Here is a 23,751-nt window from a genome sequence, read left to right on the forward strand (position 1 = left end):
GCGGTCTCAAGTGGCTAGAGACCTGAAGATTGATAAAGATTTTTCTCGCCAGGAGCAGAGGTGGAAAAGCATACAGCATCAATTTCAACAAATGCAGCTTCAAATGCATGCTGTACTTGAAAAACCTGATGTATCAGAAGCACTTCTTCAACCCACGACATCTGAAGCACATGCAGAAGAATTAGATGGTGGTGATGTCCAGGTGGCTCATGGTTCCAAGTCCATGATTGAACCAAGATTTCTTCCCTTATCCACGGATGACGACATTGAGCATTTTCTGACTACGTTCGAGAGGATGGCCCAGATGTGTTGGTCTAGAGATGAGTGGGCGGTTCATCTTGTCCCTCTGCTGACCGGCAAGGCCCGCGCAGTCTATGTTCTAATGGATATGGCTGACTCTGAGAGCTATGACAAAGTGAAAGAGGCAATTCTGGCAAAATATGAAATCACTGCTGACACTTATCAACGCCGCTTCAGATGCCTGAAGATTGAACCAGGTGAGACGCCACGTGAACTTCATGTGCAATTGAAAGACTTGTTTTCAAGATGGATTAAACCTGATTAATCTACTGTGCAAGAAATATCTGAGCAGATAATTCTGGAGCAGTTTTTTAAGAATGGTTAATCCAGAGTTGGAGATCTGGATACATGAGCTTGACCCGAAGATGGCAAAAGAAGCAGCTTCTCTTGCAAAGGTCTTCACATCAGCCAGGAAGGGGAGCAAGAGCACCTATTTTGGCCAAGAGACTCGCTATGCCCTATCAAGTAAGTCCACTGGGGGTGAACAGGGCTCTGGTCAAAGTCAGGCTAGAAATGTTTCTAGTTCAAGGCAGTTCCCTTCCCAAAGACCTCCCAATGTTAAGTCATTTCTCAAGTCTTCAGTCCAAGATATTAGATGTTACAACTGTAATGGCTTTGGCCATACACAATTCTGCCCCACCCTTAAATCAAAGCCATCACTTTTGTGTTCAGTTCCAAGGCCAGCTATTGATGCTGTAGAAAAGAAAGTGTGCACTGTTTCTGTTCTAGTTAATGGGCAGAAAGAAGAAGCTTTGCTTGACTCTGGGTGCTTCCAGTCTCTAGTGCATGCTAGCTTAATCTCAGAAGAAAAGCTAAGTGGGGTGGGGGTTAAAATAAGCTGTGTACATGGAGGTGAACATGTCTACCCTAGTGCTGAGGTGTATTTGACAGTGGGAGGTCAAACATACCTGTTACAGGTAGCTGTAGTTCCCTCTTTGCCATACTCAGTTATACTTGGTAATGATATCCCCACTCTCTTTGACCTTATTCACCAGTCAGACTATGAACCCCAAGTGCTTACTAACAGAGATGCACGTGATTCATGTCCTAAATGTGATACACCAGTAGAACCATTGAAACCTTGTAATGTAGTCACAAGAGCTCAAAGTTCAAAGACTGTGTTGGAAGAGCTGCCCTTTTTTGGGGAGGCTCTGGAAACAGCTGGGAAAAACTAAAAAGTCAAAAGCTCAGAAAAGAAAGGAGAAATTCAAAGGCTCAGGTGGTGAAGGGATAGAACAGTTGTCTAAGTCAAATAACTTGTTTGAGTTTGACATTCCCTCAGATTTAGGTGCACTCCAGAGAGATGATCCTACTCTTAAACCTTGGTTTGAAAAAGTAACCAAGTACTATACTCATTACCAAGTATAACTGAGTACTCGGCGCCGGTTAGACTTCCTGGAAGATGCAGTGTACACTATTAAAGGAGGTATTTTATATCAGAAGAAGGGACAATATGAAGCATTAGCCCTTCCACAATAGTTCAGGCACAAAGTTATGGAGCTGGGCCACTCAATTCTGTGGGCAGGTCATACGGTTTTTCACAAAACGCTAAGTAGAATCAGTAGCCGTTTTATTCGGCCAGGAATGTATACCCAGATTTCTAAATTTTGTAGTTCCTGTGAAAAATGTCAGTTGACTTCAGGCAGAGGAGTAACACAAGCCCAGCTACAACCGCTGCCAAATATTGAAACACCTTTTGAAAGGCTAGGCATGGATATTGTGGGCCCATTAGAGAGGAGCTCTACAGGTCACCATTACATATTGGTGATGTGTAACTATGCCACACGGTACCCTGAGACTTTTCCACTCAGATCCATTAAAGCCCGACATATTGCTAATTGTCTCCTGCAGTTTTTCTCTAGAGTAGGAATACCAAGAGAAATTCTCACAGACTGTGGGACAAACTTTTTGTCCAAACTATTGCAGCAGGTTTATAAATTATTAGGGATAAAGGGACTTAAGACCACCCTTTACCACCCCTAAACGGACGGGCTAGTGGAAAGATATAATCAGACTCTCAAAAATATGCTGCGCAAGTTTGTCTCTGACACAGGTGCCATCTGGGACAATGGCCGCCGTACCAGTTATTTGCTTAACGGGAGGGTCCACAAGTTTCTCACCCTTCGAACTATTGTATGGGCGTCAAGTGAGAGGTCAGCTGGATCTACTGAAGGACTGTTGGGAAGACGCTAAGCCAGCGCGTGAAAACATTGCAGCATATGTCATCAACATGAGAGAGCGATTTCAGGAAATGGCATCTTTTGCACAGGACAACATGAAAGCACCTCAACAACATCAAAAGACATGGTATGATCAGAAGGCCAGAGACAGAGTTCCTGCCAGGACAGAAGGTTCTGTTGCTGCTTCCTACCAGTGACAACAAGCTGCTGACAAAATGGCATGGACCATATGAGATCACCAAACAAGTGAGTAAAGTGGTTTATGAACTGTACATGCCAGAAAGAGCTAAAAAGCATCAGACCTTTCATGTCAACTTATTGAACGAGTTCCACGGTCGACAAGAGCCTGTGCACCAGGAGTTATTTGTGAGAGCAGTTAAGGATGAGGAGGTGACTGAAAATTTTTTTCCAACTAGCATGTCAGACAGTGCTTTGGTTGACATTTCTCATCTGTCCCCTACTGAGCAGGGATCCTCTGCTCAGTTGGATCCTCAGCTCTTTCAAGAAGTTCCAGTCTTCCAATCTTGTGGTTCAACACAAGATTCAGGTGAAAGCAGATGCGCCGAGTCGTCAAAAGAGCTATCGCATACCAGAGCGGTTGGTTCCAGTACTGGAAAAAGAAATAAAGCTGATGCTGGATTTGGGTATAATTGAAGAGTCTAGTAGTGAGTGGTGCAGCCCGATTGTGCTGGTACAGAAGAAAGATGGCTCCCTGAGATTTTGCATAGATTTTAGATATTTAAATGCGGCGTCCAACTTTGACCTGTACCCGATGCCCAGGGTGGACGACCTACTGGAGAAAGTCGGTTCAGCAAGCTACATCACAATGCTGGATCTGTGCAAAGGATACTGGCAAGTAGCTTTGGCACCAGATGCAAGAGAGCTGACCGCCTTTAAAACTCCTTTTGGTATGTACCAATTTAGAGTCATGCCATTTGGGTTCCAGGGTGCACCAGCAACATTCCAACATTTAATGGATCATGTACTGAGAAATGTTTCAGCATTTTCTGCAGCTTATTTAGACGATGTTGTGGTGTATAGCCAGGGAGGAGCATCTGATTCACCTGCAGGAGGTCCTACACCACATCAGGCTGGCTGGACTGACGGTTAACCCAAAGAAGTGTAATGTAGCCCAGAGAGAAGCGGAGTACTTGGGTTTTGTCATTGGATTTGGGAAAATAAAGCCTCAAATGGGGAAGATGGACACAATCCATTCCTTCCCAGTTCCAACTACAAAAAAGAAGGTGAGAGGATTTCTTGGTTTGGTGGGCTGGTACCGGAAATTCATACCTTCTTTTGCAGAACGATTGGCTGTACTGAACCATCTAACAAAGGGTGCAGCCCCCAACAAAGTGTGCTGGACAGAAGACTGTGATTGAGCATTCAAAGATCTCAAGCAAGCAGTATGTACTCATCCAGTTTTACACACACAAGACTTCACTAAGCCATTCATCTTACAAACAGACGCTTCAGGAGTGGGACTTGGAGCTGTCCTTCAACAAGAGGTGGACGGTGAAAGAAGACCTGTGGTGTTTCTGAGTCAGAAGCTGCTTGACAGGGAGACAATATATTCAACAGTGGAAAACTAGTGCTTGGCCATGAAGTGGGCTATTGAGGCCCTCAGGTATTATCTTTTGGGACGTCACTTTATTCTGCAGACGGACCATCATGCCCTCCAGTGGCTGAGACGAATGAGGGACGCCAACGCCCGCATCGCTGGATGGTACTTGTCGCTGCAGCCATTTGACTTCACAGTCCAGTACAAGCCAGGGAAGTCTAATGTGGTTGCTGACTGTTTATCAAGAGTGTCAGAGGACTGAGGTACTGTCCTCTTAACCCTTTGGAGTCTTTGGTCTAAATGGCCGTTTTGGTCTAATTTTGAATTTACCCTTATATTTTCACCATAAAAACTATTTACCTTACCTTGTTTGGTATCATTATTTTCAGAACATCCTAAACTTTGTGATTTTACAGTGTTTGTTTCATTTTGACAAAATTTATTATCACATTGGAGCAAAAAACACACACAGAAACATGACGTCATGCCCGCCACAGGGCGGGCGTCGACCTCAAAAGGTTTTAAGAGAGGAGGGAGGAAATGTAATGAAGAGATCTTCATTACTGGGACTATTTTTACTTAAATCACTGTATAGCACTTTGAAAAATACTTTTTGCACTTTATTAACAAGCACTTTATTTAGCACTGCACTTTAAGCATAGATATTTGCACATCAATAACAATTTGCACACAAGAAGTTTTAATTGTATTTATTGAGTATTTTTAGAGATTAGCATGTAGCCTTTTGTTCTGGGCTCTGCACAGCTGCTCTTCATTGAGAAGTGAGGTGGTTGCCTGTGAAGGGAGGATAATTGTTACTCAGAGCAATGAGCTACTGGTGGGTAAAACTGAGCAAATGTTTGTGCATAATCTGTTAAGTGTGGATTGCTAATATGAAGTGACTCGCCTATATTTTCTGTGTCCTCTCCAGGGTGTTTGGACAAATTCTGCCCCGAGGGTCCACACACCATTTATAGTTTCTGGGAGAGGCCATTGAAAAGTGGGGACGGGAGGAATTCTTTATAGGTTTTGTGGTGTTTCATTATGGTGTAATGATAAAATATTTATAAAAAGTAAATGGAAATGTTTTTAATTTGTAAAAGGTATTTTAATTAAATAGGTGGAGATTAATGAATTGAGATTGCCCTGAGAATTAAAGGTGGTTTGGTCCGTCACAGCTGGGACTATTTAAGGCTCCAGTTTCACCTGTGAAGTGTTGTTGATTTTGTGTGAAGAATAAACCACTGCTGTTTCCACCTGATTGAAATAGAAAATGCTAAATAAATTCAAACTTAATTTGTTATCGTTTGAATTTAATTGTGTTATTCCACCTTGGGAAAAGAGTGCATGATAAAGTTTTGAATCGCTCTTAGTATGACCCCTACCCTGAGACCATTTTGCCATTAGAGTCTCGACTGGGAGTGGAATTCCATGGCAAATAAGGTATCAGGATCATTGGGGTACTCAAACCCCTCTACCACGTTAAGGTGGCGATTCTTCAGAGGGGAGCAAGTCCCACCAAAAGTAATTTGATGAGACCCCCCATCCTGAGCAAGCACAGGGCTAGACTGGAGAGGAAATCTCCCTTTAAAAAGGAAGAAACCTCTAGCAGAACCAGACTCAGGATGAGCAGCCATCTGCCTTGGCTGGCCGAAGAACAAGAGGACAGGAAAGAGACAAACACACAGCTGGATCCAAATGGGCTGAGAAAACACAAACCACAAAGTTATTTGCAATATTAATGCATATGTACATCATGATAAAAGGGAAAATCCACAAAACAGAGAAAACATGCTAATTTTACACAAAATGGAATGGAGGCTAAAATTACGATTTAATCCTAGTTACAAAAAATGCATTGACCTAATAAATTTAGTTTGTTACATCAATAGGGAATAATGTTATAATACAAGTAAGTTAAACCACCATATTTTCCTACATGTGAAGGTGAATCAAACTGAACATTTGTTTAAGTAATAATTATATTACAATTGTTAAAATAATTATTTCTGCAATCTTGTACAGCATATTAAGTTTTTCATCCATTACCTAAAGACACATATCTTCATGGGGTTGCTGGTGACTATCTCTTTCAGTCAACAGGCAGGAGGGGTATACTTCAACACAGAGACGAACACACACACTCATGTGTGTGATGTAGGAATTTAAAGAGAATCAATGAGAATTTAGAGGACTGTGGGAGGAAGCCGGAGTACCCGGAGAGAACCCACGCAGAAACAATGGACCTTGATTCCAACTCAGGACAGTATTGCTGCAAGGCAACCGTGCCATAAACTGCGGCACTGTGCAGCCATACTCTGAGTTTCCCTTTTTATATATTGTTAATACTTTTATCTTTATCTGAACCTACAAAAAGTAGTACTTAATGTCCTGCCACTTTGATGTTTTTACAGCTGAATTTCCCTGCTGAAATAATTTTCTATTCTACTTATAAGCTTGTATCTCATAATTATGAAAAAAAATGGAAATCTGAAACAGCCCAATGATAGAAAGATTAAAGTTCAATTACAGATATTCAATTTGATCACAGTTACAAGGCAATGCAGCTAAATGCAGTTCAGAATTATAAAATGCACCAATAAAATATAGGTTTGCCCCGTTACCACATGAAACAACTATTTTATATCCTAATGTTCAAATTTCTCTTCTGGTGCCTATCTCCAGCTGTAAACGGGCGAGGTCTCCAGGTATACCCTGGACAGGTCGCTAGTCCCTCACAGGGCAACACAATGATATGCAGGACAAACTATAATACACACACCTAAGGAGAATTTAGAGAGACCAATGTACCTAACAATCATGTTTTTGGACTGTGGGAGGAAGCCGGAGTACCCGGAGAGAACCCACGCATACACAGGGAGAACATGCAAACTCCATGTAGAAAGAGCCTGGCCCAGGAATCAAACTACAAGACAACAGTGCTATCCACTGTGCCACTATGCAGCCCTATTCTTAATTTTCTAGCCATCCATTTTCTGTACACCCTTGTTTCTAAGAGGTCAGGAGGGGTGCTGGTGCCTATCTCCAGTGAACATTTAGGGCGAGAGGCGGGGTACACCCTGGACAGGTCGCCAGTCTGTCGCAGGGCAACACAGAGACAAACAGGACAGACAATCATACATACACACACACCTAGGGAGAATTTAGAGAAACCAATTTACCTAACAGTCAAGTTTTTGGACTGTGGGAGGAAGCCGGAGTACCCGGAGAGAACCCACGCATACACAGGGAGAACATGCAAACTCCATGTAGAAAGACCCCGGGCCAGGAATCAAACTACAAGGCAACAGTGCTATCCACTGTGCCACTATGCAGCCCTATACGTAATTTTCCTTTTAATATATTTCTAATACTTTTATCTTTGTCTGAACCTACACAAACTGCATGCCTCGATGTCCTGCCACTTTGATGTTTTTACAGCTGAATTCCCCTGCTAAAATCATTTAAATATTGAATTCTATTTATTTAATGTGTTTATGCTGTGCAAATTGCATCAAAGTTTTACTATATGAATTATATATAGTAAATATAGTTTAATCAAATTAATTTGAAATTTCATCCTGATGTTTCCAGTCTGATTCCCCTGCACCTGTCTATTCCTACTACCCTTTATTCATCATATGCTTGTGCAATCTTTCCGTGAACTCGGAAATCATAGAGACAGGTATACCGCAGATGGCCCCAGTTGCTACTGATGTGTAACTTTACGTAGCTAAAAGCCGCTCTTCTGTGGCTCTGTAATGACAAAATGATATGTTAGCTGAATATCAAATCAGTAAAGCTAAATAGGAAGTTCAATTACATTCATTCATTGTTTTGATGTTGCAAAGCCCAGCAAGATTTCTAATATTGCATGAATATTATCCATTTTGTCATTTAACAATCACAAATTTCAATGTATTTGATATTTTATGTGACAGACCAACAGAACATAACACGTAATTGTGAAGCAGATGGTGATGAGGTGAGGGTGGACTTCATTAGCAGATGGACAGAGCTGTAAATACAGACCAGTCCTTGAAGGAAACCTGCAGAAGACTTAAAAACTGGGTGGACAGTATGACAGCAACCCTAAACAGCCAGCAATACAATAGGAAGGTTTAGATTAAGCACCTCAAATGATAGGTATAGTCAAAGTCCAGACATAAATCCAAATCAGAATCTGGCAAGACTGAAAAAATAAATTTTTTAGATGTTCTGCATCCACTTTGACTGAGATTAGCCTATTTTGTTATCATGTATAATTTTCTATCTGATTCACAAAGATGAGCTACTTTCTGTTAGCATGTTTCTGTTATCAAGTCCCAATAGAATACAATAATGTTTGTATTTTTAACATTAAAACACTGAAAAGTTCAATGGCTGTAAATATGTTGCAAAGTGATTAAACAAAGTAGCTAAGAACGTAATTGAGATCAATGTACCGGTAGCGCAAAGGTCTGAAGCGGATTTTGGTCCTTATCATACAGAAAGGTTCCCAGAGGACTCCACTCCTGTCCGGACTCCTTCATTCCCTGCAAAACAAAATTAGACAAATATCTTTATAAATATCTCTGAAAGTTAGACTGAGTGCTGCTGTTTAATATTCAGATACTTGTGGCTTACATAAACAGAAAACTCCTTGGGAGCACTCCAGGTGTCACCAGTCAGGGACAACATTTTAGGCAGGTGACCCAAGGAGACGTGACTGATGACAACTCTGTGAGACAAGGCAATGACTAAATGTCCCTGGGAACCTTCAAAGGCCCAGCACTCTCCTGGATTTAGGTGAGTCCTCCCCTGAAGAGAAAAAGAGTTCAAAGTTTCAGTGGGATGTTAAAATATAATCAAAAAGCCTTCTAACTATTGCATCACATAGAAATACCATTCTGCTTCATATTCATGTTACATTATGATTGTAGTTCAGTTCATACCTGAATGACAATGTTTGGGGTGACTGACGGCCGTTGTATTACAATCCCAAACCAATTCACCATTTCTCTTTGGCCAGTATGTACAGCTAATGGCATCCACTCTAAAACCTTTGCTCCTGTTTTCAAACACACACAGAAAGTCAATTAAATCCATATAAGCTTAAAACATTCAGTCAGATTTATGACAGCAATGACTTACCTTGTGATTTCAGTGCAAAGTTGGGCAACAAATCTGCTGATGGAAGTAGGTAGTCCATTTTATTCTGCAGGACAACCAGTACACCCTTCACTTCCTGTATTTGTCTTCCCTCATCTTCACATCCTGGGACAGAAACCTAAACACAATTGAAGTTAGATGTTTGGTCATATCTCTAAAGAGGACATTCATATATGGGTTTTGATTAACAGAAAGCTTACTGCGTTTATGGTGGGGGGTGAAGAAACCGGAGGTTCCCTCATCAGAGGATCAATAACGCTAGTAAATCCTAAAAGAGAAGGGGGAAGGTGACAGGGTCAGTAACACTGCTTCCAGACAAAATACTTTCTACAAAACTTAGAAATGTTGGTGCTTGGCTGTTTGTAGAAGAAAATCATTTACCATAAAACAAGGCGAGGAACATGACGCTGACAAAACAATGTTTCAGCGTGTACATCACCATGTCCCCGTTCCTCCTGCTGCTCCTGCTGCAGCTGATGTTCTTTCCTAAAGAGGTCTCTCTTGCTGTGTGGTCATAACGGCGGTTTGTCCACTTCCTGTTCAGCCAAGATAAAACAAATACAAATATGTAAACAGATACATAGATTAGAAGACATTTAAGTTAAATATGCTAAGTTTTTTGCAAAAGTATTCATTCAAAGAGTGGGAATACTTTTGCCATGTTTTACATTGAATGTATTTGTTGACTGATCTCACCTGACTCTGGTCTCTTTATAACACACCGTCGGTGATCCATCAGGGTTGTAGTATCCAGATGATTGCAATCGAACACTTCGTCTCGACATCTCTAAACTAAAACAGAGACATGGGGAGTTGGTCAGTGACTCTAAAACAACACGTCAAACATGTAACATAACTGCAGAGTTTTTGGTCAGTTTCAACACCTGCAAATCATTTGTGAAATATAAACTGATTTATTTAATATTTACAGCCATACCATTCAGATTTGCTCTTTCTCACCATTATCAAACATGCAAAAAAACACAAAAAACTATTTAAAAAAATATTTTTCATCTTTTCATTAAACAAGAAAAAAACTATTTCATCTTAAACTAAAAAAACTTATTTCTAACTGGCTTTCTTTCTTAACATTTCACTAGCAATTCTTCCAAATAATTGTAGTATATCTTTTTAAAAGTGTAGTTACTTATTCCTACTTGATAAATATTAAAAGAAAAATACTTACACTGACTATATATTAGATATAATCACTGAGTTTTAGCTGAAAATAAGTAAATCTCTCTTCAACGTTTTTTGTGTCACTTCTCTGAGATCTGCAACAACAAATGAGAGAATTCTGACAAAAAATCCTCCTTTGTTGACAAAATTCTAGATTCTCATGTTGTTATGTTACCATGGAGTCCGGTATCATCAAACGCATATTAAATAATGGAATTTATGGCTTAATTTAGCACAGTTTTAAACAGATAAATTGATTCAAATCTCTCTTAGCTGACATATATTTGAATTTGCATGTGTAAAAGAAACAATACATTTTCTTTATTTTATTAAATTAATTTATATTTATATCAAAATGTTTTTGTGAGGTGTTTTAAGAGCTTATTCTATGTACCTCATTTTAAATTTGAGCATCTGTCACTCCAAAGGTGTCAGTGGTTCTGTCCAGAAGGCAGACATTTCTGTTTAAACTATACTTTTTTATATTTTAATTTTTGATGAGTTTTTTAAAATCTGTCAGCCATAATCATCAAAAGTGTATAATATAACGGCTCGATATAGTTAACTCTCTTTATAATAAATATATGTATTATATACAGTATATATATAATACAAAAAGTGAGAATGTAAAAGTGAGTGATAAGTGTTTATTTTTTATGATGATTTTTATGATAAATTCAAACTTAATTCGTTATCGTTTTAATTTATTGTGTCATTTTTCCACCTTGGGTAAAGAGTGCATGATGTCAGCGACACCTTGTGGTAAAACTGTGAAGCTGCAGCACTACGCCTTGGCGAGGTCGCAGGCTCGGAAGTGAAGCACAGCGCCATCTTGTGAGTCTGGCTGGTAAAACCGTCTGAGTAACGAGGAAATTGTTAGAAATCATTGTACACGCATCCTTCCGCCAACTGAGCGGACGGCTATCAGGATGAAGACCGTGGCCTCCGGCGCGTGAAACAACATGTCCCCCTCGGTTTGAAACCAACGGTCAACGTGACACCGCTCAGCCAAACCAGCCGGATGCAGAGGGAAAATCTGGTAGGAAGTGGACCACCGCAAGGGAAGCGTGTTGTTGCACGCAGCAGTGAAAATGCTTGCTGGCGGTAGATATATCTGAGGGGACATTTTGTTGGGGAAAGGTCTCGGCACAGAGTGACGGGTCTCACCGGAGAACAGAATGCTTCTGTGGCTAGCAGGCACTTGACTGGTTTGCTGTTAGCTAAATTTAGCATCTCCAACTCCTGAACCGGACTATTTTCTTCCCATTGAAACCTCATTTTCAAAGACAAAAACCGGTAATGTATTTCTCAGAATCCCCCTTTTGTCTTTTAAAATCAAGAATATTCGTTTACATCGCTTTAATTAAGTTAATTAAGTGGTAATTCACTTGCTAACTGCTCTGTAGCTCATCTGTTATGGGTGTTATCAGTCGGCTAGTAAACTACATCAGCTTTGGTCTAATTTTCTGATTTTTGTATTATTTTACCCATTAAAACATACATGTATATTGTCGCTCGTTAAATGAAAGTCTTAAATGTTTAAGGTTGATACAGAAGAACATATCTATTAGTCATTAATGTCAGATTTTTTAACATCATGCTGGCTTTCATGCTTGCAAACCCTTACTGAAATATCTATTTACTTCTCTATAATTAAGTGTTAATGCACTTGCTAACTGTTCTGTAGCTGATTGTTGTATTCTTTTACACATTAACCCATAGATGTATATCGTTGCTCGTTAAAGGAAAGTTTTAAATATTTAAGGTGTATACAGAAGAACATTAGTCGTTCATGTCTCAAACTCCAGATTTGTAGTGCTTAGATAGGTATTTTAAGACAGACCCACTAAAAGCAGTGCAAAATTGTTCATTGGAAGTGCAATGGCAGTATTTTTTTAACAAATAAAAATCTGTGAAATGTGCTTTTGTATGTACTATTCAACCCTCCTGGGTCATTTTTCTTTGTTACAATTAGGGCTGCCTGCAATATATATGTATTTTTGTATTCTACCAGCTTTGCACGTCAATAAACTAAATTAAATTTTACAAATTCATGACAAGTGCATCATCTTCCACATGTTTTGTGGTATTCCCCGTTTGACTCGATATCAACTTCTGCTCTTTTGCCTTCAAATCTGCAGGGCAATGGATTTTCCCGGCCACTTTGAGCAGATCTTCCAGCAGCTCAACTATCAGCGCATCCATGGCCAGCTGTGCGATTGTGTCATTGTGGTGGGCAGCCGACACTTTAAGGCTCACCGCTCGGTGCTGGCGGCCTGCAGCACCCACTTCAGAGCACTGTTCACGGTTGCGGAGGGAGACGCCAGCATGAACATGATCCAGCTGGACAGCGAGGTTTGAACTTAATCTGTGACAGCGTCGCAGATTATTATTGCGTCATAATGAAACCGCGTTTGGTTGCAGGTGGTGACAGCAGAAGCTTTCGCTGCTCTGGTGGACATGATGTACACGTCGACACTGATGCTGGGGGAGAGCAATGTCATGGATATTCTTCTTGCTGCTTCGCACTTGCACCTGAACAATGTGGTGAAGGCCTGCAAACACTACCTGACCACACGGACGCTGCCCCTGTCCCCCTCGTCAGACAGGCCCTCCCATCACCACCCTCAACAGGAGCAGCAGAGACACAGGCTGCAGCAGCAGGGGGGGGACTTGGGGGCTAACGCTAACCTCACAGCTTCAGCTGCGAATTCCAAGCTGCAGCGCTCCTTCTTGCTGCAGCAGCTTGGACTCAGCCTGGTGAGCTCTGCTCTGGGAGGCATGGAGGAAGATGGCGTGGGCAGCAGAGTGGTTGATCAGAGAGCCTCCTTCCCCACACGGCGCTTCCACAAACGCAAGCCTCCTCTAGGGATGGGGCTTTCAGAGGAAAGACCCAGACAGAGACAGCGGCCCTCGGCCCCCAACCGGGGTCTGTTGGTAGAGAGTGGGGTTAACGCAGAGAGAGAGGACGGCGTGCTTCTGTCACCTGACTCCCACAAGATGGGGGATGAATCCAAGTTAGACGGTGCGATCACAGGGATAGTGTCAACGCCTCAGGATGACCCCCAGATGCCGAGTCAGTCAGACAGCGGGCACTGTGAGGACGAGAGGATGCAGGGAAGGGTGGGTAAGGAGGAGGACATCAGTGACCATGACCATCAGGATGATGAAAGAGTTGGGATGAAGATCAAATCAGGAACAGGGGATGAAGAGGCTGAAGAGGAAGAGCAGAAGGTAAAGAGATGATATCAAGCAATAATAAGTTATGGTGTGTTCTGTGTGACTATTCTTGTTCCATTTTGCTTAGATACACTAGTCATCAGCATGAATTTCATTTAACTTAGGCTATAGACATAACTTGGTGTTCTGACAGGACATTAATCTAAACACATAAAAATAGCTCTTATTGGTTAAAGCAGAGTAATGTTAACTTGCTAGAAAGTTTAACATCTCTGCTCAAAATCTGTAAACTGTGCTTTTAAGCACTGCCCTCCATGGGGGGATGTATATGATTAAGGTTGTATATATATTGTACATTTTTAAGTTGTAAGTCATGCAGTCATGTTACATTTTTTTCATTATTCAGGTGGTTGTCAAGCGTGAGCCGTTAAGTTCGCCTGAGCCAGCAGATGAAAACAGCGACGTGACATCGCAGGCAGAAGGCAGCGACCCGGCTGAGCCCGGATGCCGGGAGGAAGAGGAAAAGGTGGAGCTGAGCCCAGAGAGCAGCGACCGCAGCTTTACCTCTGACCCCCAGCCCAGCTCCGAGCCTCTCCTGCAGTCCAGCTCGCAGCTGCTGCTCAAGAGCAGCATGGCTGGAGGAGCCGGCGTCTCCGCAGGTTACGGCTGCAGCACCGCTCTGAAAAGCAAACCCGGTTTTAGCATTCCCAGCTTCCTTGGACCGAAGGATTTCAGGAGTGGCAGGTCGGGGTTGGTGGCTGGAGAAGATAGCCTTCCCAACACGACGACTGGAGGTGCACATCATTTCCTTCTGAGACAGGAAACTGCCACACCTTCGGGCTCTGCCTCCTCCTCTGCTCTGCAGTCTGGAACACTCAACGCTGAGAGCAGAAACAGTTTTGGAGATAACCTGCAGCCAGACTCTCTGTTCCTCCGACCACTGCATGACAGTTTAGGAAACAGTAGAGCCAGTGGAGGGGGAGCCGGCGGGAGTCGGGGAGGTGTAGATCCCTTTGCCTTGGACTTCCAGCGGTCCAGTCTGGGCTTTCATTCACTGGGCCGCCCCTCAACCGGAGCAGGAGGAGCAACGGCAAACAGTCTGGGTTATCCAAGTTACAGGCGCATCGCTCCAAAAATGACTCCAGGGATGGGCGGAGAAGAAGCTGTAGCAGGGATTCTTCAGGATGCTTCTTCCTCCTCCTCCAGCCTGGCTGGTCCTCTGCTTCTTAATGAAAGCGGCGGGTATGAGATGAACAGCGGACGGCCCACCTCCCTCCCACCACACCTCACACGGGCGTCGGCCGACGTCCTGTCGAAATGCAAGAAGGCGCTGTCAGAGCACAACGTCCTGGTGGTGGAAGGGGCTCGGAAATATGCTTGCAAGATCTGCTGCAAAACTTTTCTCACCCTGACTGACTGCAAGAAACACATCCGAGTCCACACAGGAGAGAAGCCCTACGCGTGTCTGAAGTGTGGGAAACGTTTCAGCCAATCCTCGCACCTGTACAAGCATTCCAAGACCACATGTCTGCGCTGGCAGAACAGTAACATGTCCAGCGCACTGCTGTAGAACGACTTCAGGGGGGAAAAACAAGGCGTTGCAATCAGCGACGGGCTCAGTTTTAACTCTTATAGTCTCACTTATTTTTTGCCAGAATTGTTGGATCATATCATCTGCTTTTTTCTAATAAATCATTCCTGATCTCTGATCAAAGATAAGGATCATTTTGTTATCATACATATTGTTTCTGCTCTTCTAGTTCTCAATTTGTTTTTAAGGCTTTATTCTTAAAAAAATATATAAATAGGTTTAATCCATTGCACATTACTGTGCATACTCTCCTGTATAAATATCAGGAGAGTATGGAGAAATGTCTTTTTTTGTTGGTTTAGATATCAGAACTTAAAACGCCTTAAAACTATTTGGTTTAAAAAAACGTTGATCCGCTCTGATGTTTCCAAGATTTTAAGGAGGACTTTGAATTACAGCCTTCACCTCTGATCAACTCTTCCCATACTCTAAGTCCATTCTTACTGAGTCTTGTCGCATGCACAGCAGTCTGTACTCTTCCATACAGCAGCTTGCAAAGACTTTATACCTCCTGTACCTTTTACATCTTGTAAATCTACAGCCACTATCATTATTTTATTGGGATTTTGTGCGAAACGAAGTCATATTTGTGAAACAGAAGTTAAATAACTTTTTAACACGTTTTACTAATGAAAGTCTTTATTGCGTGCATTAATATACGTTTGTCACTTTTTCTTAATAGTGATATTTATGAAGTGCAGATGTAATTGTTGTACAGTCAAAAGCTTGACCTGTCTGAACTGTTGAGTGCTACAGAATCAGCATGGACCTCCAGTTCTCTTTGTTTCTATTTGCAGATGATGGATTGAACAGAACTCTAAGATGTCCAAAGCTTTGGTTATTGTTTTATGACCAAACTGCTTTAAACTTCTCCACAGATTTCTCCCTGACCGGTCTTCTATATTTGGTCATGATTTTATTTCTTCACTAATGTTCTCTAACAAAACCTCTGAAGCCTTCAGAGCAGCTGCGTTTATCTGGACATTAAATTATACTCAGATATTTAATAATTAGATTCAGAAGGCAAATTGGCTGCACTGCATTTATTTAGGAGTATCAAAATAAAGTGTACTGAATAAAAATGCACCTAACACTTCAAAGTTTATTACCACTTGGTGTTAATTTGTCAGATAAATCCCAATAAATATGTTGAAGTTTGTGGCATTAGGTTTAAATGTTGGAATCTTCAAGGGGTATGAATACTTTTTGAAGGCGCTGTACACTTTGGAGAAAGTACATGTGCTCTGTGTGCCAGATATTTATGTGAACATGAAGGTGGGATATACGAAACAGATCAATTTACTTGTTGAAAGTTTCAACAACAGAAGAAAACTGTATAGTCAACAACTAATATGAGTGGATTTTAGTGGTTCACTTACAAGAACAGTGGCTTAAAGCATTTCTACTTGATTATCTCTTGATAATCGCTAATAGATTATGTAGTCATATCCGTTTCTAAAACTGAGTTAATACCCAACTTTGCTTTTATATTTAAAGATTGTTTTGCTTTTACTAGGATTTGCAGTTCAGTGCCAATCATTGATTGGTTTGAGAAATGAAAAACTTTACATTTCTCTCAAATCTCAGCAGTTTGTGTTGGACAGATTTACTTTAGAGTAAAGTTACATTGTAAAACAAGTACTAACTAATATAAAGTATTAATGGTGCCATTTTTATGAGTTTCTCTGGAAACCCCACTGTAAATAGATTCTTTTAGTGTAAAATTTTCCAGTTTATTTTTATTGTTGTTTATGACTAATGTACAAAAGTTGAGCTGAGATCCAAAAAAAACATCACTTACATAATGCTGTGTTTACTGATTTAAATGTCTTTTTTGTTGGATCGGAGTTTAATGCATCTTTTAATAGATTCTTTGAAAAGGAAGAACATTTCTCACTCAACTGATCATCAGTTTGTTCGCTTCCACCTCAGAGTTGGCTCAAATCATTTACATGATATCCCTGTTACTGTACTAGAAGTCATTTTTAAAAACACTCATCTCTTTTTTCAGTTCTTGAAATGTAATCAAAGCGCTTAGACAAATCAATCAAATCTTTGTTATGTATAACTAATATGTTTTCTGGAATGCTAAGATATGTATAATTTATTGATCCAACTTTTCCAAATCTATTGTTAGGGGTTGGTATGAAGTTCTCATGGTATAAATATTTTCAGTAGAAAAACAGTTTCAAGGTTTCAACTCCACCCAGCTCATTTCTGTACAGCTGTAGCTGTAAAACATTGTTACCTTAATAAGAATGATGTAGATTTCATGCATTCTCTATTTTTTTTTTTTTAGGTTTTTATGTAATAACTGGAGTTATTTAGATTATTTAATAACAGCTGACTATGTTTTCTGTGTAGGTCAGGACAAAGTGTTCCTACCTCTTTTCAGCCAGCTGATCAGCAGTACTCTGCAGCAGCCAGAGAAAACTCCGCTCACTTCAACGCTTTCTTTCTGAGTTTGCATCATAGAAACTATAAGATAGAGAAAAAAAGATTTGTGGATACATTGCCACTGTTTAAAGCCTCAGTTTACCTCATTAACAGGAAACCGCTCCATCGCTACGTTTATGCTAGGCGTCATACCCAAACATTCAGCCTTACGTTGTTTTTTGGGGTTTGGGGATTTTCCAGCAAGCAGGCAATTATACAATTAACTCATCCACAAAAGTTAAATTAGTGATGTACTATTTCACAGTTAATATTTTTGAAACAAGTACATTTCTTCATTAGATTTTTTAAAAAAAACATTTATATCCAACGTGCTCAGATCTAATACTTCATATTTACTATTATTTACATTAACAATTTAAAAGAAACAAACTTGCTGAGAAGAACTCTGACTATCAGATTGATTTATATCAGTTTGGCTTCTTCTGTTGGTTTTAAATAAGAGTAATGTCATTGGACTAGACTGTTTATTGTACAGTTCTGTTTTTAGTGAATTAAAAAAACAAAAACAAACATGTCTGTGTGTCTATATTCTTAATCACTGGATATATTGTGATATTGGTCATTGACTTTAAGCTGGTCGGCATCTTATAATAAAGTCGTTACACTGTCAGCTTGTATAACATTTTTTATTTAATTTCATGAGACATATTGGCACCTTGTTACAGAAGAAAAACCTGGTTTTAAAAAATGAAGCTAACACAAATTGTCAGATTAAATGTTTCTGAGATATAATCCAGTGGTGACGTTGCTGTTTGGTGTGTGAGTTTAAAGTGGCAAGTGATGGTTAAATGTATGATGTAACTCAGTAACATTCTTGGGAAAAAAATGTTTTCTTGTAAGAAATAAAGAGGTGATGAAGTGAAGATTTCCCTCTAAACTACTTTCACTTGTTATTAATCCTACTGGTGTGTTTTTTTCCTAGCAGTTGAATTAATGGTTTATAAACTTTCAAAATAAAGCACTTACCGTATTTCTTCTAGTTTTAATATTGCAAATTTAAATAATAAATGCCTTACGCTCTCCAGCTTTTAAAGCTGAGTAATTGTTTGTTTTCCTAAATGTGAAAGCAATTATTTTTATTTATCTCACAAATGCTGTTACCATAAAATGGTAAAAAAAAAAAAAAAAAATCATTGTCTCTGGTGTGTGAGAAAGTTGTAAAATATGTTGATTTGTTGTACAGACTGAATAAAACATTGGAGCTCTGTTGGGCATTTTTTGGTGAAATTCTTGTTTAATATTCTGTAGTTAAACTTAACAGATATGAACTCATTCCAGAAATTCTGAGCAAACCTGGAAAAGTCTCATTTGGATTCAGAGGATAAACAAAGAATTTCTGAAACAGCCTTTTTACATTTATTTGCTTAAACATCCACTTCTTTAATCACAACTTTAGTATTTGTCTAAATTTAGCAATTATTTGTATTTTGTAGATACTGAAAGATAAATCCACACTCATTTCACTGCTTTTCTGGCATTTAGACCCTCTGATATCAAGGTTTGAAACCTGCTTAATTTTTTTTAGCTTTGCACAAAACTGGAAATTTGTTTACAATTCTTTGCAAGACGTTTTGTCACATGATCTCTTTGGCTCCAGACTTATTGATTCATGACCCTAAGTGGGGTCCTGATCCCCACTTTGGGAGAGCTAAAGGAGAGCTGATCCAAGTTGATGTAAATAAACAAAGATGCAGTGCATTTATCTGTGCAGTCGAACGGGAAGCCATACTCTGGGTTGTGTTGTTTCAGTTTCAGGATTTATGACAGTTGAGTTAAATATTTCTTACACAAAAGAGAAGAATGCAATAAAACAAACTAAACAGCGGAAATATTTCAATGGAAAAATTGAAGTTTGCCAAAACTGAGATCCTCTGGAGCAAGTCTGTCCTCACAGCTTCAGCTCTTTGATCATTGGCTGGCTCCGCAGGCCAAGCAGGAGGTTGTTCGCTGCCAGGGCAGACATGGCGTTACGGGTGCTGTAGGACGCACTTGCAATGTGTGGAAGAATCACTGCAGAAGAAAGTTAAGATATGATTGGCAGTAAGTAAGGAGAGCAATGAGAGTAATTCAAGCTGACTGCTTTGACAAACTCACCGCAGTTTTTGAGAGTAAAGAGTGGGTGGCTGGTGGGCAGGGGCTCAGGGACGGTGACGTCTAATCCAGCTCCGGCTATCTGCCCAGTGGACAGCGCTTCATACAAGTCCTCTTGATTTACCACCCCTCCTCTAATGTAGCAAAAATGCAGTATTTACTGACAGAAACCAACATGGACAATCGATTTGATTATTAAAAGCTTTAGAACACCATTGTATACACTATATTTAGGGATTGTTGTGTACTGCCTGTTCTGAGGTCACTCGGTGTGTGTTGATGAATAACATTGGGGTACCTGCTGGTGTTGATGAAGATGGAGGTATTTTTCATTTTTGAGAAAAGGTTCTTGTTGCAGATCTCTTTGGTCTCCGGTGTTAGAGCACAGCATACCGACAAGAAATCTGACTGCTTTGCCAGCTCATCCAGTGTGACTTGAAGAACAAACAACATGAAAATCACAATATCATACAATGACTGATGTAGATGCAAATGAATACAGTCCCATCTATGTATTTCTATGTTTAGACAGAGAAAACATATGGGAATGTGGGACTACAAAGGGTGGGCACACAACCACCAGATGAAAATGTATTGCCTTGAACAAGTTTTCTATTGCTTCTATACTTCTATACTCAATGAAGAGTTGGCGTCTAAGCTTGCTACTAAGCACAGGGAGAGAATTCTACATGCTTTGTGTCGTACTGCACACTGATTTTCTGCATTTTGATTTTCTTGAACATAATTATCTGGGACTGGATGTCTCCTGGTCTGTTTGTTGTTTGCATTTGGACTGCAGGTTCTGTTTGTGCAATTTACACGAAGGTCACATAGTTTTACCTCCATTTAGGGAATTGCTTGTTGAGCGATGTTGGAGAGTGAAAAAAGGCAAAACAAATTATTCTAATGAAACTGAAAAGCTGCAACTTTTGCATTTAAACAGAAGCCAATGTTTTTTTTACACAGGCATTATTCATTAGCGTATGTGGCAACACTCCAGGTACAGCTCCAAATGAATTCAATTTGAAATGCATTGCACAGAACCAGACCTCTACTTTCATAGCACTCTTTCTCCATAAGAAAGAGAAAGCAAATTAAATTCAATCATATTCAAAGTACAGGGAAAATATGAACTGTGAACTTAATTTACTATTTTTCGTAATGCTTAGCCTCCTCTCTCTCTCTTTTTTTTTTTTTGCAAAACTCCACTCCAAAGGCTTGAGGTATTATCCAGAAAAATACTTTGAAAAAATCCCTAAAGTGAAAACAGGCCATAAGTACCAATGATCCACATATTACCATATTCAGCATTGATGGCCTTGGCCAACTCAGGTCTCGGAGCCACATCTGTGTAGATGAACTTTTTCACTTTGAAAGGTGCCAGCCGCTCTGCAATAGCCACACCTGGACAGCAAACAGAAGAAAACATCAACGTGATGAGTATGGTGATTGTGAGATGATCTTATGTAAATTCATGGTGTTACCTATTCTTCCAAGACCAAGAATTCCCACAGTGCTGTTGGCCAGCTCGTATCCACACAGCCACAGAGTTCTCCATGTGCCCCAGCCGCCGCTGACACAAGTTGCAGTTGAAGATGGTTGTTTAAATTTGACTTAACTGAACTTGGGAATATTTTCTAAAAAGATGTGTGCTGTGTGGATGAGCTTACGTCTTCGCTTCATGAGTTGCCTCTATGAGTCTCCTGGATGTTGCAAGCAGCAGAGCTACAGTTAACTCTGCAACTGCATCTGTCAGGACTTCAGGGGTGTAACCTACACGGATTCCTCTGTTGAGAGACACAAATGTACACAACTACATGAGCATGTTTCATTAAAATAAATCCCACGAAATGTATACATATAAGGACCTAACAATTAAATGTATTATAGGAAAAAAACAGATCACCTTTTCTTCAGCTCCTCCAAAGATAGATGATCAAACCCCACTGACATAGTACTGACGACCTTCAGGTTTGAACCTATAGGAAAAACACATAACCACCATGCTTTTGTTTATGGATTCTGTAGTGTCTTCCAAACTGATCCACAGCCACTGAATCAGCCCTAGATCAGAGATAAAAATGTAGGGAACTTTAAAGCAGTGCTGTTATAAAACAATATCTAACAATTTGAGCAACTCATGTAGCACTGTTCAATTTTTCAACACAAAATAGTAAGAGGAGTGCACAGCTCCCAACCAGCCAAAATATGGTTCTCAATCTCTGATGACAGGCCAGTCAAGTTTGTGACATGGAAATTTGGGAAAAGGTTTGATGGATTTGAATGCTTTTACATACCTGCAGCATCCAACAATTCTGCATCAATCTTTTCAGTCAGCACGCAGAGGAGACCATCCACTCCTTTCACTTTCTGAAGCAGCTCTTTCCTCGGCACAGGGACGTCATCTGAGTCCCACAGTTCAAACTGCACCCTGTGTGAAGAGAACGCAAAGCAGAGCAGTTATTCGACAACTTCTGAGGTTCTCAGAGCATCAAACACCACTCTGAGATTTTACTGATAATCTCCTATTTTGATGTAAATAAAATGCAACTGAGGCATATTAGTTATGAAATACATTGAAACACATTTATTCAGAAATGCTGTATGGACATAATATTTTATCTGCCATATCTTTATCTTATTAAAGTGAAGGTAACCAATAGAAGTCCTCCAGCCTGTTGCAGGACTCCTTCCTGACTTACTGTCCAGAATCCTGGAGGATCTTCAGGCCTTCAGATGGGATCTGCCTAGTAACATAAACCCGTGGAAGGGTTGACATGTCCCTCTGTACTTTAGTTGTTGCACCACTGGTAAAACTCAAAGGAGCAACAGCAATCCTCTGTAGCCGACGTAGTGCCATGCGGCTGCTCAGCATTGCCAGTAACTTGCAGATCTCTGTAAGGCGAGGTGTTTCTTTTGGAGTTTAGAGTCTTATTGCAGGGAGGCGTTCATTTCTGGCTGCAGTTTAGGAGGAGGCTCCCATGTGTGTTCGACCAATGTGATCAAAGGGAGGATGCCTCAGAGGTTTTGAGGTGAAGGGTAATTTTTTTTTTTTCCAGACCAAAAGAACACAATGTTTGTCCAGATTTCAGTGAAAATTAAATCTATTTGCATCGCAATGGGAATGGAAATCAAAACAGACACAAAAAGATCCGACCATTATACACGTTCAAACAGTTATTTGGGTTTGTTAATTTTTTTTTTCAAAAACAGTCCACCAAATTGAACTCAGTCAGATGTAAATGTTTCACTTGGCTGTTGACCTTTGTTTCTTTACACAGGAGAGTACCCAAACACATTCTGTTCTTCTGTCCAGCTCACCCTGGATCAGTGATGTCCTCCAAGTCTCCCAAGAGCAGTCTGTAAAACTTATGGTTTGTTTAGAAAATAGAAACAAACCTATTGAAATAAAAAGAAAACATTTTTATTATAGTGCATTAAGAAAAATGGAAACAATCAGGATGAGGGGACGAAAGCCAGATTAAAAAATTATATTGATAAAAACTTGCAACAAAGGTGTATCATTATAAAAAAAAACCATCAGCCTGTTCATTTTTATTTGAGTTTTTCAGAACATGCTATGTTCTGAACGCAAACATAGCATGTTCTACAGACATGCTTACATGCTAATTACATAGCATGTAAGTAGTAGTTTATACTACTTACATACAGTACTATGTAAGTAGTATAAACATAAATGGGATACATGGGAAAAGCTTTCATATTAGGGGTAATGTGTTGCTATTAAACTATTGTATTTTATAGGGATTTTATAATAAAGACCAAGGCAAAATTTTGCATATTTGTGTGGTAAATAAAAAAATTTGAAATAAATTTTAATTGAAATAATTTCATATTTTGTGATTAAATACTTCATTAAAGACAAAGTTAATTAAAATCTTATATTAATATAATCATTTCACTTTGCTGTGATACAAGCTGCACACTATGAATTTGTTTGATCTGTCAGCCACTATCAGCTGTATGTCAGTGTTACACAGACGAGATGACTGGCCTGCCAATGTGCAGTTTAGCCTACCCACATCAGCCATAGAGACAGAGGC

General features: G+C 40.1%; 2 protein-coding genes across 3 annotated transcripts; one reads left to right on the top strand and one right to left on the bottom strand.

Moving 5' to 3' along the window:
- Positions 1-11,197: 11,197 nt before the first annotated feature.
- Positions 11,198-18,810, top strand: zbtb5 (zinc finger and BTB domain containing 5). 2 transcript variants are annotated; one of them, XM_023333999.1, is made up of 4 exons: positions 11,198-11,407; positions 12,510-12,723; positions 12,793-13,602; positions 13,955-18,810. In XM_023333999.1, exons 2-4 carry the CDS (start codon positions 12,514-12,516, stop codon positions 15,116-15,118), a joined length of 2,184 nt encoding a protein of 727 aa, XP_023189767.1. In that variant the 5' UTR covers positions 11,198-11,407; positions 12,510-12,513; the 3' UTR covers positions 15,119-18,810. The 2 variants fall into 2 exon arrangements, with proteins under 2 accessions (XP_023189767.1, XP_014326485.1); XM_014470999.2 differs by having other exon boundaries at positions 11,199-11,664.
- Positions 18,809-22,620, bottom strand: LOC102217936 (glyoxylate reductase/hydroxypyruvate reductase-like). The gene is made up of 9 exons (XM_005805028.3): positions 22,390-22,620; positions 21,985-22,118; positions 21,594-21,666; positions 21,358-21,474; positions 21,172-21,260; positions 20,987-21,091; positions 19,986-20,121; positions 19,691-19,821; positions 18,809-19,606 (listed from the first exon to the last, which is right to left on the bottom strand). Exons 1-9 carry the CDS (start codon positions 22,560-22,562, stop codon positions 19,485-19,487), a joined length of 1,080 nt encoding a protein of 359 aa, XP_005805085.1. The 5' UTR covers positions 22,563-22,620; the 3' UTR covers positions 18,809-19,484.
- Between the last annotated feature and the right edge of the window lie 1,131 nt (positions 22,621-23,751).

This window comes from Xiphophorus maculatus, chromosome 5, assembly GCF_002775205.1.
Source record: "Xiphophorus maculatus strain JP 163 A chromosome 5, X_maculatus-5.0-male, whole genome shotgun sequence".
NCBI classification, from domain to species: Eukaryota; Metazoa; Chordata; class Actinopteri; order Cyprinodontiformes; family Poeciliidae; genus Xiphophorus; species Xiphophorus maculatus.

Excerpts from the sequence above, each read along its gene's own strand:
- zbtb5 (XM_023333999.1), top strand. The coding sequence starts at position 12,514 with ATGGATTTTCCCGGCCACTTTGAGCAGATCTTCCAGCAGCTCAACTAT. Across the intron at positions 12,724-12,792 it reads TGATCCAGCTGGACAGCGAG|GTGGTGACAGCAGAAGCTTT; the intron begins GTTTGAACTTAA and ends GTTTGGTTGCAG. Across the intron at positions 13,603-13,954 it reads CTGAAGAGGAAGAGCAGAAG|GTGGTTGTCAAGCGTGAGCC; the intron begins GTAAAGAGATGA and ends TTCATTATTCAG.
- LOC102217936 (XM_005805028.3), bottom strand. The coding sequence starts at position 22,562 with ATGCTGAGCAGCCGCATGGCACTACGTCGGCTACAGAGGATTGCTGTT. Across the intron at positions 21,261-21,357 it reads GCAACTCATGAAGCGAAGAC|CGGCGGCTGGGGCACATGGA; the intron begins GTAAGCTCATCC and ends AACTTGTGTCAG. Across the intron at positions 21,092-21,171 it reads TCTTGGTCTTGGAAGAATAG|GTGTGGCTATTGCAGAGCGG; the intron begins GTAACACCATGA and ends TTTGCTGTCCAG.